This window comes from Coturnix japonica, chromosome 2, assembly GCF_054131305.1.
Source record: "Coturnix japonica strain WE chromosome 2, WE-NBRP24, whole genome shotgun sequence".
NCBI lineage: Eukaryota > Metazoa > Chordata > Aves > Galliformes > Phasianidae > Coturnix > Coturnix japonica.
Window position 1 is genome coordinate 4,581 of NC_140664.1, and position 24,353 is coordinate 28,933.

At 54.8% G+C, this 24,353-nt stretch overlaps 1 protein-coding gene across 5 annotated transcripts in view; it reads right to left on the minus strand.

Annotated features, from left to right (window-relative positions):
* Positions 1-210: 210 nt before the first annotated feature.
* CPSF1 (cleavage and polyadenylation specific factor 1) overlaps positions 211-24,353 on the minus strand; it is a 147,247-nt gene continuing 123,104 nt past the window's right edge. For all 5 annotated transcript variants that reach the window (XM_085536825.1, XM_085536826.1, XM_085536830.1 and 2 more), the window contains 6 exons: positions 23,980-24,046; positions 17,231-17,278; positions 16,407-16,559; positions 14,272-14,401; positions 10,114-10,252; positions 211-317 (listed from right to left, as the gene is read on the minus strand). In XM_085536825.1, the coding sequence (XP_085392951.1) occupies positions 270-317; positions 10,114-10,252; positions 14,272-14,401; positions 16,407-16,559; positions 17,231-17,278; positions 23,980-24,046 (585 nt within the window). In that variant the 3' untranslated portion in view covers positions 211-269. The remainder of the gene's footprint in view (positions 318-10,113; positions 10,253-14,271; positions 14,402-16,406; positions 16,560-17,230; positions 17,279-23,979; positions 24,047-24,353) is intronic.

Sequence of the window (24,353 nt, forward strand, 5' to 3'; positions counted from 1 at the left end):
CCCCAGGGAGCCCCATAGCACCCCATAGTGTCCCACAGCACCCCATAGTGCCTCATAGTATCTCAGGGCACCCCATAGTGCCCCAGGGAGCCCCATAGCGCCCCATAGCACCCCATAGCACCCCATAATGCCCCATAGCACCCCATGGCACCCTACAGCATCCCGTGGTGCCCCGCGACCCCTTTGAACACTGTGAAACATTTGGAGCCATTTTTGGGGTGAATTTGGGGTTTTTTTATTCTCCACAATCATTTGGGGGGGGGGGGGGGTCAGAAATGAGCCGTGACACGATCGATCTCCAGCAGGTCCTCCAGGATCTGTGGGGCACAAAGGGGGCACAGTGAGGGCTGGGTCTATGGGGCAGAGTGTGGGGTGGATCTATGGGGCTGAGGGGTGGGTCTATGGGGCAGGGGGGGAGGATCTATGGGGCAGAGTGTGGGGTGGGGGGGTGGATCTATGGGGCAGATCTATGGGGCTGAGTATGGGGTCAGGGGGGTGGATCTATGGGGCCGAGTATGGGATGGGGGGGTGGATCTATGGGACTGAGTGTGGGGCTGGGGGGGTGGATCTATGGGGTCTGAGTGTGGAGTGGGGGGTGGATCTATGGGGTGTGAGTGTGGGGTGGATCTATGGGGTGTGAGTGTGGGGTGGATCTATGGGGTATGAGTGTGGGGTGGATCTATGGGGTCTGAGTGTGGGGTGGATCTATGGGGCTGAGTGTGGGGTGGGGGGTGGATCTATGGGGTCTGAGTGTGGGGGTGGGGGGTGGATCTATGGGGTCTGAGTGTGGAGTGGGGGGTGGATCTATGGGGTCTGAGTGTGGGGTGGATCTATGGGGTCTGAGTGTGGGGTGGATCTATGGGGTGTGAGTGTGGGGTGGATCTATGGGGTCTGAGTGTGGGGTGGATCTATGGGGTCTGAGTGTGGGGTGGATCTATGGGGCTGAGTGTGGGGTGGATCTATGGGGTGTGAGTGTGGGGTGGATCTATGGGGTGTGAGTGTGGGGTGGATCTATGGGGTGTGAGTGTGGGGTGGATCTATGGGGTCTGAGTGTGGGGTGGATCTATGGGGTGTGAGTGTGGGGTGGATCTATGGGGTGTGAGTGGGGGGTGGATCTATGGGGTCTGAGTGTGGGGTGGATCTATGGGGTGTGAGTGTGGGGTGGATCTATGGGGTCTGAGTGTGGGGTGGATCTATGGGGTCTGAGTGTGGGGTGGATCTATGGGGTGTGAGTGTGGGGTGGATCTATGGGGTCTGAGTGTGGGGTGGATCTATGGGGTGTGAGTGTGGGGTGGATCTATGGGGTCTGAGTGTGGGGTGGATCTATGGGGTCTGAGTGTGGGGTGGATCTATGGGGTGTGAGTGTGGGGTGGATCTATGGGGTGTGAGTGTGGGGTGGATCTATGGGGTCTGAGTGTGGGGTGGATCTATGGGGCTGAGTGTGGAGTGGGGGGTGGATCTATGGGGTCTGAGTGTGGGGTGGATCTATGGGGTCTGAGTGTGGGGTGTGGGGTGGATCTATGGGGCTGAGTGTGGGGTGGATCTATGGGGTCTGAGTGTGGGGTGGATCTATGGGGCTGAGTGTGGGGTGGATCTATGGGGTCTGAGTGTGGGGTGGATCTATGGGGCTGAGTGTGGGGTGGATCTATGGGGTGTGAGTGTGGGGTGGATCTATGGGGCAGAGTGTGGGGTGGATCTATGGGGTCTGAGTGTGGGGTGGATCTATGGGGCAGAGTGTGGGGTGGATCTATGGGGCAGAGTGTGGGGTGGATCTATGGGGTGTGAGTGTGGGGTGGATCTATGGGGCTGAGTGTGGGGTGGATCTATGGGGTGTGAGTGTGGGGTGGATCTATGGGGCTGAGTGTGGGGTGGATCTATGGGGCTGAGTGTGGGGTGGATCTATGGGGCTGAGTGTGGGGTGGATCTATGGGGCTGAGTGTGGGGTGGATCTATGGGGTCTGAGTGTGGGGTGGATCTATGGGGTGTGAGTGTGGGGTGGATCTATGGGGCTGAGTGTGGGGTGGATCTATGGGGTGTGAGTGTGGGGTGGATCTATGGGGCTGAGTGTGGGGTGGATCTATGGGGCTGAGGGGTGGATCTATGGGGCTGAGTGTGGGGTGGATCTATGGGGTGTGAGTGTGGGGTGGATCTATGGGGCTGAGTGTGGGGTGGATCTATGGGGCTGAGTGTGGGGAGGATCTATGGGGTGTGAGTGTGGGGTGGATCTATGGGGCTGAGTGTGGGGTGGATCTATGGGGCTGAGGGGTGGGTCTATGGGGCTGAGTGTGGGGTGGATCTATGGGGTGTGAGTGTGGGGTGGATCTATGGGGCTGAGTGTGGGGTGGATCTATGGGGCTGAGGGGTGGGTCTATGGGGCTGAGTGTGGGGTGGATCTATGGGGTGTGAGTGTGGGGTGGATCTATGGGGCGTGAGTGTGGGGTGGATCTATGGGGCTGAGTGTGGGGTGGATCTATGGGGTCTGAGTGTGGGATGGATCTATGGGGCTGAGTGTGGGGTGGATCTATGGGGCTGAGTGTGGGGTGGATCTATGGGGCTGAGGGGTGGGTCTATGGGGCAGGGGGGAGGATCTATGGGGCAGAGTGTGGGGTGGGGGGGTGGATCTATGGGGCAGATCTATGGGGCTGAGTATGGGGTCAGGGGGGTGGATCTATGGGGCCGAGTATGGGATGGGGGGGTGGATCTATGGGGCTGAGGGTGGGGTGGATCTATGGGGCTGAGGGGTGGGTCTATGGGGCAGGGGGGAGGATCTATGGGGCAGAGTGTGGGGTGGATCTATGGGACTGAGTGTGGGGTGGATCTATGGGGTGTGAGTGTGGGGTGGATCTATGGGGCAGAGTGTGGGGTGGATCTATGGGGCTGAGTGTGGGGTGGATCTATGGGGTCTGAGTGTGGGGTGGATCTATGGGGCTGAGTGTGGGGTGGATCTATGGGGCAGAGTGTGGGGTGGATCTATGGGGTGTGAGTGTGGGGTGGATCTATGGGGCTGAGGGGTGGGTCTATGGGGCAGGGGGGAGGATCTATGGGGCAGAGTGTGGGGTGGGGGGGTGGATCTATGGGGCAGATCTATGGGGCTGAGTATGGGGTCAGGGGGGTGGATCTATGGGGCCGAGTATGGGATGGGGGGGTGGATCTATGGGGCTGAGGGTGGGTTGGGGGGAGGATCTATGGGGCAGAGTGTGGGGTGGATCTATGGGGCAGAGTGTGGGGTGGATCTATGGGGTGTGAGTGTGGGGTGGATCTATGGGGCTGAGTGTGGGGTGGATCTATGGGACTGAGTGTGGGGTGGATCTATGGGGCTGAGTGTGGGGTGGATCTATGGGGCTGAGTGTGGGGTGGATCTATGGGACTGAGTGTGGGGTGGATCTATGGGGCTGAGTGTGGGGTGGATCTATGGGGTCTGAGTGTGGGGTGGATCTATGGGGTGTGAGTGTGGGGTGGATCTATGGGGCTGAGTGTGGGGTGGGGGGTGGATCTATGGGGTGTGAGTGTGGGGTGGATCTATGGGGCTGAGTGTGGGGTGGATCTATGGGACTGAGTGTGGGGTGGATCTATGGGGTGTGAGTGTGGGGTGGATCTATGGGGTGTGAGTGTGGGGTGGATCTATGGGGCTGAGTGTGGGGTGGATCTATGGGGCTGAGTGTGGGGTGGATCTATGGGGCTGAGTGTGGGGTGGATCTATGGGGTGTGAGTGTGGGGTGGATCTATGGGGCGGAGTGTGGGGTGGGGGGAATGGATCTATGGGGCAAAACACAGGCAGACCCAGAAGTGCCCCATAAGCACTGCATGACCACCCCATAACTGCCCCCAAATCCCATAAACCCCCATATCACCCCATATCCCCCATAACCTCATATCACCTCATGACCCCATATCTACACCCCATAACCCCCCATACACCCCATAACCCCATATCACCCCATATCCGCCATATCACCCCATAACCCTATTCACCCCATATCAACCCATAGCCCCCTATCACCCCATAAACCCCATACAACCCATGACCCCATAACCCCATATCACCCCATACACCCCATAACCCCATATCACCCCATATACCCCTTATCACCCCATACACCCCATAACCCCATAGACCACCTATCACCCCATACACCCCATAACCCCCTATCACCCCATACTCCCCATTATCACCCCATATACCCTATAACCCCCTATAACCCCACACACCCACTATCACTCTATGACCCCATATCACCCCATAACCCCATATCACCCCATAACCCCATATCACCCCATAACCCCATAACCCCATATCACCCCATAACCCCATATCACCCCATAACGCCATAACCCTATTCACCCCATATCACCCCATAACCCCCTACCACCCCATAGACCCTATACACCCCATGACCCCATATCACCCCATACACCCCATATCACCCCATAGCCCCATATCACCCCATAACCCCATATCACCCCATAACCCCATACCACCCCATATCTCCCCATATCACCCCATAACCCTATTCACCCCATATCACCCCATAGCCCCCTATCACCCCATACACCCCATACACCCCACAGACCCCATATAGCCCCATAACCCCTATCACCCCATACACCCCATAACCCCATAGACCCCTCCTATCACCCCATAACCCCATATCACCCCATATCCCCCATATCACCCCATAACCCTATTCCCCCCATATCACCCCATAACCCCATAGATCCCATATCACCCCATAGACCCCATGTCACCCCATAACCCCATGTCACCCCATATCCCCCATATCACCCCATAACCCCTATCACCCCATATCACCCCATAGACCCCATGTCACCCCATGACCCCCTATCACCCCATACACCCCATAACCCCATAGACCCCATATAGCCCCATAACCCCATACAACCCATAACCCCCTATCACCCCATAGACCCCATATAGCCCCATAACCCCTATCACCCCATACACCCCATAACCCCATAGACCCCCCCCATCACCCCATAACCCCATATCACCCCATATCCCCCATATCACCCCATAACCCTATTCCCCCCATATCACCCCATAACCCCATATCACCCCATAACCCCATCCACCCCATAACCCCCTATTACCCCATATACCCCACTGACCTCATATCACCCCATAACCCCATAGATCCCATATCACCCCATAGACCCCATGTCACCCCATAACCCCATGTCACCCCATATCCCCCATATCACCCCATAACCCCTATCACCCCATACACCCCATAACCCCATAGACCCCCCCTATCACCCCATAACCCCATATCACCCCATATCCCCCATATCACCCCATAACCCTATTAACCCCATATCACCCCATAGCCCCCTATCACCCCATACACCCCATACACCCCACAAACCCCATATAGCCCCATAACCCCTATCACCCCATACACCCCATAACCCCATAGACCCCCCCCATCACCCCATACACCCCATATCACCCCATATCCCCCATATCACCCCATAACCCCATAACCCCATATCACCCCATAACCCCATACCACCCCATATCTCCCCATATCACCCCATAACCCTATTCACCCCATATCACCCCATAGCCCCCTATCACCCCATACACCCCATAACCCCATAGACCCCCCCCATCACCCCATAACCCCATATCACCCCATATCCCCCATATCACCCCATAACCCTATTCCCCCCATATCACCCCATAACCCCATATCACCCCATAACCCCATATCACCCCATAACCCCATATCACCCCATAACCCCATCCACCCCATAACCCCCTATTACCCCATATACCCCACTGACCTCATATCACCCCATAACCCCATAGATCCCATATCACCCCATAACCCCATATCACCCCATAACCCCATATCACCCCATAACCCCCTATTACCCCATATACCCCACTGACCTCATATCACCCCATAACCCCATAGATCCCATATCACCCCATAGGCCCCATGTCACCCCATGACCCCCTATCACCCCATACACCCCATAACCCCATAGACCCCATATAGCCCCATAACCCCATACACCCCATAACCCCCTACCGCCCCATAGACCCCGTATAGCCCCATAACCCCATACACCCCATAACCCCATAGACCCCCCCTATCACCCCATAACCCCATATCACCCCATATCCCCCATATCACCCCATAACCCTATTAACCCCATATCACCCCATAGCCCCCTATCACCCCATACACCCCATGACCCCATATCACCCCATAACCCTATTCACCCCATATCACCCCATAGCCCCCTATCACCCCATACACCCCATACACTCCACAGACCCCATATAGCCCCATAACCCCTATCACCCCATACACCCCATAACCCCATAGACCCCCCCTATCACCCCATAACCCCATATCACCCCATATCCCCCATATCAACCCATAACCCTATTCCCCCCATATCACCCCATAACCCCATATCACCCCATAACCCCATATCACCCCATAACCCCATATCACCCCATAACCCCATATCACCCCATAACCCCCTATTACCCCATATACCCCACTGACCTCATATCACCCCATAACCCCATAGATCCCATATCACCCCATAGACCCCATGTCACCCCATGACCCCCTATCACCCCATACACCCCATAACCCCATAGACCCCATATAGCCCCATAACCCCATACAACCCATAACCCCCTATCACCCCATAGACCCCATATAGCCCCATAACCCCTATCACCCCATACACCCCATAACCCCATAGACCCCCCCCATCACCCCATAACCCCATATCACCCCATATCCCCCATATCACCCCATAACCCTATTCACCCCATATCACCCCATAACCCTATTCACCCCATAACCCCATATCACCCCATAACCCCATCCACCCCATAACCCCATATCACCCCATAACCCCATCCACCCCATAACCCCCTATTACCCCATATACCCCACTGACCTCATATCACCCCATAACCCCATAGATCCCATATCACCCCATAGACCCCATGTCACCCCATATCCCCCATATCACCCCATAACCCTATTCACCCCATATCACCCCATAACCCTATTCACCCCATATCACCCCATAACCCTATTCACCCCATAACCCCATATCACCCCATAACCCCATCCACCCCATAACCCCCTATCACCCCATACACCCCATGACCCCATATCACCCCATAACCCTATTCACCCCATATCACCCCATAGCCCCCTATCACCCCATACACCCCATACACCCCACAGACCCCATATAGCCCCATAACCCCTATCACCCCATACACCCCATAACCCCATAGACCCCATATAGCCCCATAACCCCATACACCCCATAACCCCCTATCACCCCATAGACCCCATATAGCCCAATAACCCCTATCACCCCATACACCCCATAACGCCATGTCACCCCATATCCCCCATATCACCCCATAACCCCATATCACCCCATATCACCCCATAACCCCATATCACCCCATATCACCCCATAGACCCCATATCTCCCCCCATATCCTCACGATGTCGGGGGTGGTGCCGATCTTCTTGGCCAGCTCGGCGCTGTCCATGGTGCTGAACTAGCTCCCCATCCAGCCCCATCACCCCATAACCCCCTACCACCCCATAGACCCCATATAGCCCCATAACCCCATACACCCCATAACCCCCTACCACCCCATAGACCCCATATAGCCCCATAACCCCATACACCCCATAACCCCCTACCACCCCATAGACCCCATATAGCCCCATAACCCCATACACCCCATAACCCCCTACCACCCCATAGACCCCGTATAGCCCCATAACCCCATACACCCCATAACCCCATAGACCCCATATAGCCCCATAACCCTATTCACCCCATATCACCCCATAACCCCCTATCACCCCATAACCCTATTCACCCCCTATCACCCCATACACCCCATACACCCCATGACCCCATACACCCCATATCCCCCATATCACCCCATAACCCCTTATCACCCCATAACCCCATATCCCCCCATATCTCCCCATATCACCCCATAACCCTATTCACCCCATATCACCCCATAGCCCCCTATCACCCCATACACCCCATACACCCCACAGACCCCATATAGCCCCATAACCCCTATCACCCCATAACCCCATATCACCCCATATCACCCCATAGACCCCATATCTCCCCCCATATCCTCACGATGTCGGGGGTGGTGCTGATCTTGGCCAGCTCGGCGCTGTCCATGGTGCTGAACTAGCTCCCCATCCAGCCCATAACCCCCTATAACCCCATACACCCCATATCAACCCCCTACCACCCCACAGACCCCATATCACCCCATAGACCCCATATATCCCCCCATATCCTCACGATGTCGGGGGTGGTGCCGATCTTCTTGGCCAGCTCGGCGCTGTCCATGGTGCTGAACTAGCTCCCCATCCAGCCCCATCACCCCATAACCCCCTACCACCCCATAGACCCCATATAGCCCCATAACCCCATACACCCCATAACCCCCTACCACCCCATAGACCCCATATAGCCCCATAACCCCATACACCCCATAACCCCATAGACCCCCCTATCACCCCATAACCCTATTCACCCCATATCACCCCATAACCCCATATCACCCCATAACCCTATTCACCCCCTATCACCCCATACACCCCATACACCCCATGACCCCATACACCCCATATCCCCCATATCACCCCATAACCCCATATCACCCCATAACCCCATATCACCCCATATCCCCCATATCACCCCATAGACCCCATATCACCCCATAACCCCATGTCACCCCATATCCCCCATATCACCCCATAGACCCCATATCTCCCCCCATATCCTCACGATGTCGGGGGTGGTGCTGATCTTGGCCAGCTCGGCGCTGTCCATGGTGCTGAACTAGCTCCCCATCCAGCCCCATCACCCCATAACCCCCTACCACCCCACAGACCCCATATCACCCCATAGACCCCATATAACCCCATAACCCCATACACCCCATAACCCCATAGACCCCTCCTATCACCCCATAACCCCATATCACCCCATATCCCCCATATCACCCCATAACCCTATTCACCCCATATCACCCCATAACCCTATTCACCCCATAACCCCATATCACCCCATAACCCCATCCACCCCATAACTCCCTATTACCCCATATACCCCACTGACCTCATATCACCCCATAACCCCATAGATCCCATATCACCCCATAGACCCCATATCACCCCATAACGCCATGTCACCCCATATCCCCCCTATCACCCCATAACCCCATATCACCCCATATCACCCCATAGACCCCATATCTCCCCCCATATCCTCACGATGTCGGGGGTGGTGCCGATCTTCTTGGCCAGCTCGGCGCTGTCCATGGTGCTGAACTAGCTCCCCATCCAGCCCCATCACCCCATAACCCCCTACCACCCCATAGACTCCATATCACCCCATAACCCCATACACCCCATAACCCCCTACCACCCCATAGACCCCATATAGCCCCATAACCCCATACACCCCATAACCCCCTACCACCCCATAGACCCCGTATAGCCCCATAACCCCATACACCCCATAACCCCATACACCCCATATCACCCCATAACCCCATATCACCCCATATCCCCCATATCACCCCATAACCCTATTAACCCCATATCACCCCATAGCCCCCTATCACCCCATACACCCCATGACCCCATATCACCCCATAACCCTATTCACCCCATATCACCCCATAGCCCCCTATCACCCCATACACCCCATACACCCCACAGACCCCATATAGCCCCATAACCCCTATCACCCCATACACCCCATAACCCCATAGACCCCCCCCCATCACCCCATACACCCCATATCCCCCATATCACCCCATAACCCTATTCACCCCATATCACCCCATAACCCCATATCACCCCATACACCACATAACCCCATACACCCCATATCCTCACGATGTCGGGGGTGGTGCTGATCTTGGCCAGCTCGGCGCTGTCCATGGTGCTGAACTAGCTCCCCATCCAGCCCCATCACCCCATAACCCCCTACCACCCCATATCACCCCATATCACCCCATAGACCCCATATCTCCCCCCATATGCTCACGATGTCGGGGGTGGTGCCGATCTTCTTGGCCAGCTCTGCCCTCTCCATGGTGCTGAGGTAGAGGAATCTCTGCAGCAGTTCCCCATCCAGCACGTTGCGAACAGCGTTCTGCAGGAGCCGCCGCTCAGCCTGAAGGAGCCTGGGGGCAATGGGGGGATATGGGGGGCAATGGGGGGATATGGGGGTGTCAGAGGGGGGATATGGGGGGATATGTGGGGATATGGGGGGGATATGGGGGGATATGGGGGGGATATGGGGGGATATGGGGGGATATGGGGGGATATGGGGGGGATATGGGGGGGATATGGGGGGATATGGGGGGATATGGGGGGATATGGGGGGGATATGGGGGGATATGTGGGGATATGGGGGGGATATGGGGGGATATGGGGGGGATATGGGGGGATATGGGGGGGATATGGGGGGATATGGGGGGATATGGGGGAATATGCGGGGATATGGGGGGGATATGGGGGGGATATGGGGGGGATATGGGGGGATATGGGGGGGATATAGGGGGATATGGGGGGATATGGGGGGATATGGGGGGATATGGGGGGGATATGGGGGGGATATGGGGGGATATGGGGGTATATGGGGGAATATGCGGGGATATGGGGGGGATATGGGGGGATATGGGGGGGATATAGGGGGATATGGGGGGATATGGGGGGCAATGGGGGGATATGGGGGGATATGGGGGGGATATGGGGGGAATATGGGGGGATATGGGGGTGTCAGAAAGGGGATATGGGGTGATATGGGGGTATATGGGGGAATATGCGGGGATATGGGGGGGATATGGGGGGATATGGGGGTGTCAGAGGGGGGATATGGGGGGATATGGGGGGATATGGGGGGGATATGGGGTGATATGGGAGGATATGGGGGATATAGGGGGAGATATGGGGTGATATGGGGGGGATATGGGGGGATATGAAGGGGATATGGGGGGATATGGGGGGATATGGGGGGATATGGGGGGATATGGGGGGGATATGGGGGGATATGGGGGGATATGGGGGCATATGGGGGGATATAGGGGGATATGGGGTGATATGGGGGGATATGGGGGGGATATGGGGGGATATGGGGGGGATATAGGGGGATATGGGGGTGTCAGAGGGGGGATATGGGGGATATGGGGGGGATATGGGGGGGATATGGGGGGATATGGGGGGATATGGGGGTGTCAGAGGGGGATATGGGGGGGATATGGGGGGATATAGGGGGGATAAGGGGGGAAAAAGGGGGATATGGGGGGATATCGGGGGATATGGGGGGATATGGGGGGGATATGGTGGTGTCAGCAGGGGGATATGGGAGGGATATGGGGGGGATATGGGGGGATATAGGGGGATATAGGGGGATATGGGGGGATATGGGGGGGATATAGGGGGGATATAGGAGGATATGGGGGGATATGGGGGGATATAGGGGTGATATGGGGGGATATGGGGGAATATGGGGGGATATAGGGGGGATATAGGGGGATATAGGTGGATATGGGGGGATATGGGGGGGATATGGGGGGATATAGGGGGATATGGGGGGATATAGGGGGATATGGGGGGATATGGGGGGGATATAGGGGGATATGGGGGGATATGGGGGGATATGGGGGGATATGGGGGGACATTGGGGGGATATGGGGGGCATATGGGGGGGATATGGGGGGGATATGGGGGGATATGGGGGGATATGGGGGGATATGGGGGGGATATAGGGGGATATGGGGGTGTCAGAGGGGGGATATGGGGGGGACATGGGGAGACACTAGGAGAATGGGGGCCATTGGGGACGTTGGGGGGCAATAAGGGGGCCATTGGGAGGGAGAATGGGGGACATATGGGGGCATCAGAGGGGGGACATGGGGGGGGACATGGGGGGGTATGGGGAGACATTGAGGGGGAGAATGGGGGGCATAGGGGGGACATCGGGGGACATTGGGGGCATTGGGGGGACATAATGGGGGACATGGGGGGACATTGGGGGACACTGGGGAACATTGGGGGCATTGGGGGACACTGGGGGGAAGAATGGGGGAAGCCTGGGGGATATGGGGGGACATTGGGGGACACTGGAGGGACATTGGGGCATTGGGAGGATAACGGGGGACACTGGGGGCATTGGGGGGACATATGGGGGCGTCAGAGGGGGGACATGGGGGGGATATGGGGAGACATTGGGGGGGAGAATGGGGGACATTGGGGAGGCAATAAGGGGGACATTGGGGAGGAGAATGGGGGCCATTGGGGGACACTGGGAGGACACTAAAGGCATTGGGGGGACATGGGGGGACCATTGGGGGGATAATGGGGGCATTGGGGGGACATTAGGGGGACATGGGGGACATTGGGGACACTGGGGGATAATGGGGGCCATTGGGGGCTTTGGGGGGGCACTGGGGGGGTAATGGGGGCCATTAGGGGCCATTTGGGTCCATTGGGGGACATTGGGGGGATATGGGGGACACTGGGGGGGCACTGGGGGACATTGGGGGGGAGAGTGGGGGTCATTGGGGCCATTGGGGGATAATGGGGGCCATTGGGGGGCACTGGAGGGACATTGGTGGCATTGGGAGGATAATGGGGGACATTGGGGGGCACTGGGGGGGAAAATGGGGGCATTGGGGGCTTTGGGGGGGCACTGGGGGGATAATGGGGGACACTGGGGGACATTGGGGGCATTGGGGGGGATAATGGGGGACACAGGGGGGCGTCAGAGGGGGGACAGGGGGGGGGTACATGGGGGGGGGACATGGGAGACATTGGGGGGGAGAATGGGAGGGAGAATGGGGGGCATTGGGGGCAATGGGGGGAGATGGGGGGACATTGGGGGGATAATGGGGCCATTGGGGGCCATTGGGGGACACTGAGTGACATTGGGGACATTGGGGGAATATGGGGGGACATTGGGGGGATAATGGGGGCCATTGGGGGGACATATGGGGGACATTGGGGGGAGAATAGGGGCCATTGGGGGACACTGGGGGGATAATGGGGGGATAATGGGGGCATTGGGGTTGAGCCCATTGGGGTTGAGCCTCATTGGGGTTGAGCCCATTGGGGTTGAGCCCATTGGGGTTGAGCCTCATTGGGGTTGAGCCCTTTGGGGTTGAGCCCATTGGGGTTGAGCCCCATTGGGGTTGAGCCTCATTGGGGTTGAGCCTCATTGGGGTTGAGCCCATTGGGGTTGAGCCTCATTGGGGTTGGGCCCATTGGGGTTGAGCCCATTGGGGTTGAGCCTCATTGGGGTTGAGCCTCATTGGGGTTGAGCCTCATTGGGGTTGAGCCCATTGGGGTTGAGCCCTTTGGGGTTGAGCCTCATTGGGGTTGAGCCCTTTGGGGTTGAGCCTCATTGGGGTTGAGCCTCATTGGGGTTGAGCCTCATTGGGGTTGAGCCCATTGGGGTTGAGCCTCATTGGGGTTGAGCCCATTGGGGTTGAGCCCCATTGGGGTTGAGCCCATTGGGGTTGAGCCTCATTGGGGTTGAGCCTCATTGGGGTTGAGCCTCATTGGGGTTGAGCCTCATTGGGGTTGAGCCCATTGGGGTTGAGCCTCATTGGGGTTGGGCCCATTGGGGTTGAGCCTCATTGGGGTTGAGCCTCATTGGGGTTGAGCCCATTGGGGTTGAGCCCTTTGGGGTTGAGCCTCATTGGGGTTGGGCCCATTGGGGTTGAGCCCTTTGGGGTTGAGCCCCATTGGGGTTGAGCCCATTGGGGTTGAGCCTCATTGGGGTTGAGCCTCATTGGGGTTGAGCCCATTGGGGTTGAGCCTCATTGGGGTTGAGCCTCATTGGGGTTGAGCCTCATTGGGGTTGAGCCCTTTGGGGTTGAGCCCCATTGGGGTTGAGCCTCATTGGGGTTGAGCCTCATTGGGGTTGAGCCTCATTGGGGTTGAGCCCATTGGGGTTGAGCCTCATTGGGGTTGTGCCCTTTGGGGTTGATCCCATTGGGGTTGAGCCTCATTGGGGCCATTATGGGGCCATTATGGGGCCATTATGGGGCCGCTATGGGTCAGTTTGGGGTCCGTTGTGCCCCATACCTGAACGCCCTGGGGTTGAGCCCATTGGGGCCATTATATGGCCATTATGGGGCCATTATGGGGCCGCTATGGGGCCGCTATGGGTCAGTTTGGGGTCCGTTGTGCCCCATACCTGAACGCCCTGGGGTTGAGCCCCGCGTGGTGGGGCAGCATCGTGCTCAGCGCGTTCTGCAGCATCAGCAGCCGCCGATACGTCTTCTCCTGCATCGGGAGCAGCAGCCCCACACCGCCATCCAGGGTCGCTATGGGGCAGATAGGGGACAATAGGGGACGTTATGGGGGATGGAATGGGGACAGTAGGGGGGACAATAGGGGACATTATGGGGGATGGAATGGGGACATCGTATGGGGGATGGAATGGGGACAGAATATGGGGGATGGAATGGGGACAGCAGGGGGGACAATAGGGGACATTATATGGGGGATGGAATGGGGACAGTAGGGGGGACAATAGGGGACATTATGGGGGATGGAATGGGGACAGCAGGGGGGACAATAGGGGACATTATATGGGGGATGGAATGGGGACAGCAGGGGGGACAATAGGGGACATTATATGGGGGATGGAATGGGGACAGCAGGGGGGACAATAGGGGACATTATGGGGGATGGAATGGGGACAGTAGGGGGGATAATAGGGGACATTATGGGGGATGGAATGGGGACGGGGGGGGGGGACAATAGGGGACATTATGGGGGATGGAATGGGGACAGTAGGGGGGACAATAGGGGACATTATGGGGGATGGAATGGGGACAGTAGGGGGGGACAATAGGGGACATTATGGGGGATGGAATGGGGACAATAGGGGACATTATGGGGGATGGAATGGGGACAGCAGGGGGGACAATAGGGGACATTATATGGGGGATGGAATGGGGACAGTAGGGGGGACAATAGGGGACATTATGGGGGATGGAATGGGGACGGGGGGGGGGACAATAGGGGACATTATATGGGGGATGGAATGGGGACAGTATGGGGGATAATAGGGGACATTATATGGGGGATGGAATGGGGACAGTAGGGGGGGACAATAGGGGACATTATGGGGGATGGAATGGGGACAGTAGGGGGGGACAATAGGGGACATTATGGGGGATGGAATGGGGACAGCAGGGGGGACAATAGGGGACATTATGGGGGATGGAATGGGGACAGTAGGGGGGACAATAGGGGACATTATATGGGGGATGGAATGGGGACAGCAGGGGGGGACAATAGGGGACATTATATGGGGGATGGAATGGGGACAGTAGGGGGGACAATAGGGGACATTATGGGGGATGGAATGGGGACAGTAGGGGGGACAATAGGGGACATTATATGGGGGATGGAATGGGGAAAGTAGGGGGGACAATAGGGGACATTATGGGGGATGGAATGGGGACAGGGGGGGACAATAGGGGACATTATATGGGGGATGGAATGGGGACAGTAGGGGGGACAATAGGGGACATTATGGGGGATGGAATGGGGACAGGGGGGGACAATAGGGGACATTATGGGGGATGGAATGGGGACAGTAGGGGGGACAATAGGGGACATTATATGGGGGATGGAATGGGGAAAGTAGGGGGGACAATAGGGGACATTATGGGGGATGGAATGGGGACAGCATATACCCCCCCCATACCGAACCACGTGATGTGTTTCTGCTCCCATACCCCCCATATCCCCCCCCATTACCCCATATAACCCCCCCATACCAAACCATGTGATGTGTTTCTGCTCCCACACCCCCCATATCCCCCCCATTACCCCATATAACCCCCCCCATACCAAACCATGTGATGTGTTTCTGCTCCCATACCCCCCATATCCCCCCCCATACACCCCATACCCAACTATACCCCCCATAGCCCCATATCCCCCCCATACCAAACCATGTGATGTGTTTCTGCTCCCATACCCCCCATATCCCCCCCCATACACCCCATACCCCCCATATCCCCCCCCATTACCCCATATAACCCCCCCATACCAAACCATGTGATGTGTTTCTGCTCCCATACCCCCTATACACCCCATAACCCCCCTATACCCCCCATATCCCCATATAACCCCCCCATACCAAGCCATGTGATGTGTTTCTGCTCCCATACCCCCCATATCCCCCCCCATACACCCCATACCCCCCATACCCCCCCATTACCCCATATAACCCCCCCCTACCAAACCATGTGATGTGTTTCTGCTCCCATATCCCCCCTATACCCCCCATTACCCCATATAACCCCCCCATACCAAACCATGTGATGTGTTTCTGCTCCCAGGTGTTGGCCTTCCTGGCCCCGTCGCTGCCCCCCCTGCACGGGGTCCTCCAGAACGTGTTGATGTGGGCGCCCACGTGGAAGTCGGCGCGACGCAGCAGCCGCATCCCCCCAAAGCTCTCCTTGGCTGCAAGCACAACAGCCCATAATACCCCTATCCCATAATGCTGCCATCCCATAATGGCCCAATACAGCCCATAATGACCCAAATCCATCCCATAATACCCCCCAAAGCTCTCCTTGGCTGACACCAACACAGCCCATCATACCCCCAGCCATCCCATAATGCCCCCATCCATCCCATAATACCCCCATCCATCCCATAATGCCCCCATCCATCCATCCCATAATCCCCCCATCCATCCCATAATACCCCCATCCATCCCATAATACCCCCATCCATCCCATAATGCCCCCATCCATCCCATAATGCCCCCATCCATCCATCCCATAATCCCCCCATCCATCCATCCCATAATACCCCCATCCATCCCATAATACCCCCATCCATCCCATAATACCCCCATCCATCCATCCATCCCATAATACCCCCATCCATCCATCCCATAGTACCCCCATCCATCCATCCCATAATGCCCCCATCCATCCCATAATACCCCCATCCATCCATCCCATAATACCCCCATCCATCCCATAATACCCCCATCCATCCATCCCATAATACCCCCATCCATCCCATAATACCCCCATCCATCCATCCCATAATACCCCCATCCATCCATCCCATAATCCCCCCATCCATCCCATAATCCCTTGCTGCCATCCCATAATACTCACCCTCAGGCAGGTACATATAAACCAGCAGGTTCCGATCCCGGTCCGACACTGTGGGGTCAAATGGGGTCAATGGGATCAATGGGGTCAATGGGGTCAATGGGATCAATGGGATCAATGGGATCAATGGGGTCAATGGGGTCAATGGGGTCAATGGGGTCAATGGGGTTAATGGGGTCAATGGGGTTAATGGGGTCATTGGGGTCAATGGGATAAATGGGATCAATGGGGACAATGGGGACAATGGGAACAATGGGGACAATGGGGTTAATGCGGTCATTGGGGACAATGGGGTCAATGGAGTCAATGGGGTCATTGGGGTTAATGGGGTCAATGGGGTCAATGGGGACAATGGGATCAATGGGGTCAATGGGATCAATGGGGACAATGGGATCCAATGGCGGTCAATGGGGTCAATGGGGACAATGGGGTCAATGGGGTTAATGGGGTCAATGGGGTTAATGGGGTTAATGGGGACAATGGGGTCAATGGGGTCAATGGGGACAATGGGGTCAATGGGGTCAATGGGGTCAATGGGGTCAATGGGGACAATGGGGTCAATGGGGTCAATGGGGTCAATGGGGTCAATGGGGACAATGGTGTCAATGGAGTCAATGGGGTCAATGGGGTCAATGGGATCAATGGGATCAATGGGGTTAATGGGGTCAATGGGATCCAATGGGGGTCAATGGGGTCAATGGGGTCAATGGGGATAATGGGGACAATGGGATCAATGGGGTCAATGGGGACAATGGGGTTAATGGGGTCAATGGGATCAATGGGGTCAATGGGGACAATGGGGACAATGGGGTCAATGGGGTTAATGGGGTCAATGGGGTCAATGGGGACAATGGGGTCAATGTAGTCAATGGGGTCAATGGGATCAATGGAGTCAATGGGGTCAATGGGGTCAATGGAGTCAATGGGGACAATGGTGTCAATGGGGTCAATGGGGACAATGGGGTCATTGGGGTCAATGGGGTCAATGGGATCAATGGGGACAATGGGGTCAATGGAGTCAATGGGGACAATGGGGTCAATGGGGTCAATGGGACAATGGGGTCAATGGAGTCAATGGGGTCAATGGGATCAATGGGGTCAATGGGGTCAATGGAGTCAATGGGGACAATGGGGTTAATGGGGTCATTGGGGTCAATGGGGTTAGTGGGGTCATTGGGGTCAATGGGGACACTGGGGTCAATGGGATCAATGGGATCAATGGGGTCAATGGAGTCAATGGGGACAATGGGGACAATGGGGTTAATGGGGTCATTGGGGTCAATGGGGTCAATGGGGTTAATGGGGTTAGTGGGGTCAATGGGGTCAATCGGGACAATGGGGCCATTGGATCAATGGGGACAATGGGGTCAATGGGGTCAATGGGGTTAATGGGGTCATTCGGGTTAATGGGGTTAGTGGGGTCATCGGGGTCAATGGGGACAATGGGGTCAATGGGATCAATGGGGTCAATGGAGTCAATGGGGTCAATGGGGACAATGGGGTCAATGGGGTTAATGGGGTCAATGGGGACAATGGGGTCAATGGAGTCAATGGGGTCAATGGGGACAATGGGGTCAATGGAGTCAATGGGGACAATGGGGTTAATGGGGTCAATGGGGTCAATGGGGTCAATGGAGTCAATGGGGACAATGGGGTTAATGGGATCAATGGGATCAATGGGGTCAATGGGATCAATGGGATCAATGGGGTCAATGGGGTTAATGGGGTCAATGGGGACAATGGGGACAATGGAGTCAATGGAGTCAATGGGGACAATGGGGTCAATGGGGATAATGGGGTCAATGGGGTCAATGGGGACAATGGGGTTAATGGGGTCAATGGGATCAATGGGGTCAATGGAGTCAATGGGGACAATGGGGATAATGGGGTCAATGGGGTCAATGGGGACAATGGGGTTAATGGGGTCAATGGGGTCAATGGGGACAATGGGGATAATGGGGTCAATGGGGTCAATGGGGACAATGGGGTTAATGGGGTCAATGGGGTTAATGGGGACAATGGGGTCAATGGAGTCAATGGGGTCAATGGGGTTAATGGGATCAATGGGATCAATGGGGTCAATGGGATCCAATGGGGGTCAATGGGGTCAATGGGGACAATGGGGTCAATGGGGTTAATGGGGTCAATGGGATCAATGGGGTCAATGGGGTTAATGGGGTCATTGGGGTCAATGGGGTCAATGGGATCCAATGGGGGTCAATGGGATCAATGGGGTCAATGGGGTCAACGGGGTCAATGGGGTCAATGGGGACAATGGGATCAATGGGGGTCAATGGAGTCAATGGGGACAATGGGGTCAATGGGATCAATTGGGTCAATGGGGATCAATGGGGTCAATGGGGTCAATGGGGACAATGGGGTCAGTGGGGTCATTGGGGTCAATGGGATCAATGGGATCAATGGGATCAATGGGGTCAATGGGATCAATGGGGTCAATGGGGTCAATGGGATCAATGGGGTCAATGGGATCAATGGGATCAATGGGGTCAATGGGATCAATGGGATCAATGGGGACAATGGGGTTAATGGGGTCAATTGGCTTAATGGGGTCGTTGGGGTCAATGGGGACAATGGGGTCAATGGGGTCAATGGGGTCAATGGGGACAATGGGGTCAATGGGGTCAATGGGATCAATGGGGTCAATGGGGACAATGGGATCCAATGGGGGTCAATGGGGTCAATGGGGACAATGGGGTCAATGGGGACAATGGGGTCAATGGGGTCAATGGGGACAATGGGGTCAATAGGGTTAATGGGGTCAATGGGATCAATGGGGACAATGGGGTCAATGGGGACAATGGGGTCAATGGGGTAAATGGGGTCAATGGGGTCATTGGGGTCAATGGGGTCAATGGGGTCAATGGGGTCAATGGGATCAATGGGGTCATTGGGGTCAATGGGGTCAATGGGGACAATGGGGACAATGGAGTCAATGGGGTCAATGGGGACAATGGGGTCAATGGGGGTCATTGGGGTCAATGGGGACAATGGGGTCAATGGGGTTAATGGGGTCATTGGGGTCAATGGGGTTAATGGGGTCAATGGGGTCAATGGGGTTAATGGGGTCAATGGGGTTAATGGGGTCAATGGGGACAATGGGATCCAATGGGGGTCAATGGGGTCAATGGGGTTAATGGGGTCAATGGGGTCAATGGGGTCAATGGGGTCAATGGGGACAATGGGATCCAATGGGGGTCAATGGGGTCAATGGGGTTAATGGGGTCATTGGGGTCAATGGGGTCAATGGGGTCAATGGGGTTAATGGGGTCATTGGGGTCAATGGGGTTAATGGGGTCAATGGGGACAATGGGGATCAATGGAGTCAGTGGGGTCAATGGGGCCAATGGGACCAATAGGGTCAATGGGATCCAATGGGGGTCAATGGGGCCAATGGGGGTCAATGGGGATCAATGGGTCAATTGGGTCAATAGGGGTCAATGGGGATCAATGGGGATCAATGGGGTAGTGGGGTCAATAGGGTCACTGGGGTCAATGGGGATCAATGCAGTCAGTGGGGTCAATGGGGTAAATGGGATCAATGGGATCCAATGGGGGTCAATGGGGATCAGTGGGGATCAGTGGGGTCAATGGGGTCAATGGGATCAATGGGGATCAATGAGGATCAGTGGGGCCAATGGGGTCAATGGGATCAATGGGGATCAATGGAGATCAGTGGGGTCAATGGAGTCAATGGTGTCAATGGGGTCAATGGGATCAATGGGGATCAATGGGGATCAGTGGGGTCAATGGGGTCAATGGGATCAATGGGGATCAATGGAGATCAGTGGGGTCAATGGAGTCAATGGTGTCAATGGGATCCAATGGGGATCAATGGGGATCAATGGGGATCAGTGGGGTCAATGGGGTCAATGGGATCAATGGGGATCAATGGAGATCAGTGGGGTCAATGGAGTCAATGGTGTCAATGGGGTCAATGGGATCAATGGGGATCAATGAGGATCAGTGGGGTCAATGGGGTCAATGGGATCAATGGGATCCAATGGGGATCTGTGGTGTAAATGGGGTCAATGGTGTCAATGGGATCAATGGGATCAATGGGGATCAATGGGGTCAATGGGGTCAATGGGGACAATGGGATCCAATGGGGGTCAATGGGGTCAATGGGGTCAATGGGGACAATGGGGTCAATGGGGTCAATGGGGTCAATGGGATCAATGGGGATCAATGGAGATCAGTGGGGTCAATGGAGTCAATGGTGTCAATGGGGTCAATGGGATCAATGGGATCTAATGGGGATCAGTGGGGTCAATGGGGTCAATGGGATCAATGGGATCCAATGGGGATCTGTGGTGTAAATGGGGTCAATGGTGTCAATGGGATCAATGGGATCAATGGGGATCAATGGGGTCAGTGGGGTCAGTGGGGACAATGGGGGCAGTGGAATGAATGGGATCAATGGGAAAATAGTGGGATCAATGGGATAATAATGGGATCAACAGGATGAATGGGGCAATGATAAGATCAGTGGGATCTAATGGGGCCATGATGGGATCAATGGGCTCATTGGCATCAATGGGGTTCTGAATGGACTCAATGTTATCAATGGGCTCAATGAGCTCATTGTTCTCAATGGGGCTCATTGTTCTCAATGGGGTTCTCATTGTTCTCAGTGGGGCTCATTGTTGTCAATGGGGTTCCCATTGTTCTCAATGGGGTTCTCATTGTTCTCAATGGGGCTCTCGTTCTTAATGGGGTTCTCATTGTTCTCAATGGCTCATTGTTGTCAATGGGGTTCCCATTGTTCTCAATGGGGTTCTCATTGTTCTCAATGGCTCATTGTTCTCAATGGGGTTCTCATTGTTCTCAACGTTCTCATTGTTCTCAATGGGGTTCTCATTGTTCTCAATGGGGCTCATTGTTGTCAATGGGGTTCCCATTGTTCTCAATGGGGTTCTCATTGTTCTCAATGGGCTCATTGTTCTCAGTGGGGTTTTCATTGTTCTCAATGGGGTTCTCATTGTTCTCAATGGGGTTTTCATTGTTCTCAATGTGGTTTTCATTGTTCTCAATGGGGCTCTCGTTCTTAATGGGGTTCCCATTGTTCTCAATGGGGCTCATTGTTGTCAATGGGGTTCCCATTGTTCTCAATGGGGTTCTCATTGTTCTCAATGGGCTCATTGTTCTCAGTGGGGTTTTCATTGTTCTCAATGGGGTTCTCATTGTTCTCAACGTTCTCATTGTTCTCCGTGGGGTTCTCATTGTTCTCAATGGACTCATTGTTCTCAATGGGGTTCTCATTGTTCTCAATGGGGTTCTATTGTTCTCAATGGGGTTCTCATTGTTCTCAACGTTCTCATTGTTCTCAATGGGGTTCTCATTGTTCTCAATGGCTCATTGTTGTCAATGGGGTTCCCATTGTTCTCAATGGGGTTCTCATTGTTCTCAATGGCTCATTGTTCTCAATGGGGTTCTCATTGTTCTCAACGTTCTCATTGTTCTCAATGGGGTTCTCATTGTTCTCAATGGGGCTCATTGTTGTCAATGGGGTTCCCATTGTTCTCAATGGGGTTCTCATTGTTCTCAATGGGCTCATTGTTCTCAGTGGGGTTCTCATTGTTCTCAATGGGGTTCTCATTGTTCTCAACGTTCTCATTGTTCTCAATGGGGTTCTCACTGTTCTCAATGAGCTCATTGTTCTCAATGGGGTTCTCATAGTTCTCAGTGGGGTTCTCATTGTTCTCAATGGGGTTTTCATTGTTCTCAATGGGGTTCTCATAGTTCTCAATGGGGCTCTCGTTCTTAATGGGGTTCCCATTGTTCTCAATGAGCTCATTGTTCTCAATGGGGTTCTCATTGTTCTCAATGGGGTTCTCATAGTTCTCAAAGGGGTTCCCATTGTTCCCATTGTTCTCAATGGGGTTCTCATTGTTCTCAATGGGGTTCTCATAGTTCTCAAAGGGGTTCCCATTGTTCCCATTGTTCTCAATGGGGTTCTTATTGTTCTCAATGGGGTTCTCATTGTTCTCAATGGGGTTCTATTGTTCTCAATGGGGTACTCATTGTTCTCAGTGGGGTTCTTATTGTTCTCAATGAGCTCATTGTTCTCAATGGGTCTCATTGTTCTCAATGGGCTCATTGTTCCCATTGTTCTCAATGGGCTCATTGTTCCCATTGTTCTCAATGGGGTTCTCATTGTTCTCAATGGGGTTCTATTGTTCTCAATGGGGTACTCATTGTTCTCAGTGGGGTTCTTATTGTTCTCAATGAGCTCATTGTTCTCAATGGGGTTCTCATTGTTCTCAACGTTCTCATTGTTCTCAATGGGGTTCTCATTGTTCTCAATGGGGCTCATTGTTGTCAATGGGGTTCCCATTGTTCTCAATGGGGTTCTCATTGTTCTCAATGGACTCATTGTTCTCAATGGGGTTCTCATTGTTCTCAATGGGGTTCTATTGTTCTCAATGGGGTACTCATTGTTCTCAGTGGGGTTCTTATTGTTCTCAATGAGCTCATTGTTCTCAATGGGGTTCTCATTGTTCTCAACGTTCTCATTGTTCTCAATGGGGTTCTCATTGTTCTCAATGGGGCTCATTGTTGTCAATGGGGTTCCCATTGTTCTCAATGGGGTTCTCATTGTTCTCAATGGACTCATTGTTCTCAATGGGGTTCTCATTGTTCTCAATGGGGTTCTATTGTTCTCAATGGGGTTCTCATTGTTCTCAATGGTCTCATTGTTCCCATTGTTCTCAATGTGTTCCCATTGTTCTCACCCAGGAATCCCAGCTGGCTGCTGTCCACCATGAAATCCACGCTATAAACCTCCAGTGGTTTGGCGTCCTATAGGAACACGGCGCTATGGGGCACACAGCGACCTGCCCCATAACCCACAGCCCCATAACCCACAGCCCCATAACCTACAGCCCCATAACCCACAGCCCCATAACCACACTGCCCCATAACCACATACCCCATAACAACATAACCCCATAACCACACAGCCCCATAGTCCAGAACCCATAACCACACCGCCCCATAACCCCATAACCTATAACCACACTGCCCCATAACCACATAAACCATAACCCCATAACCACACAGCCCCATAACCCCATAACCTATAACCACACTGCCCCATAACCCCATA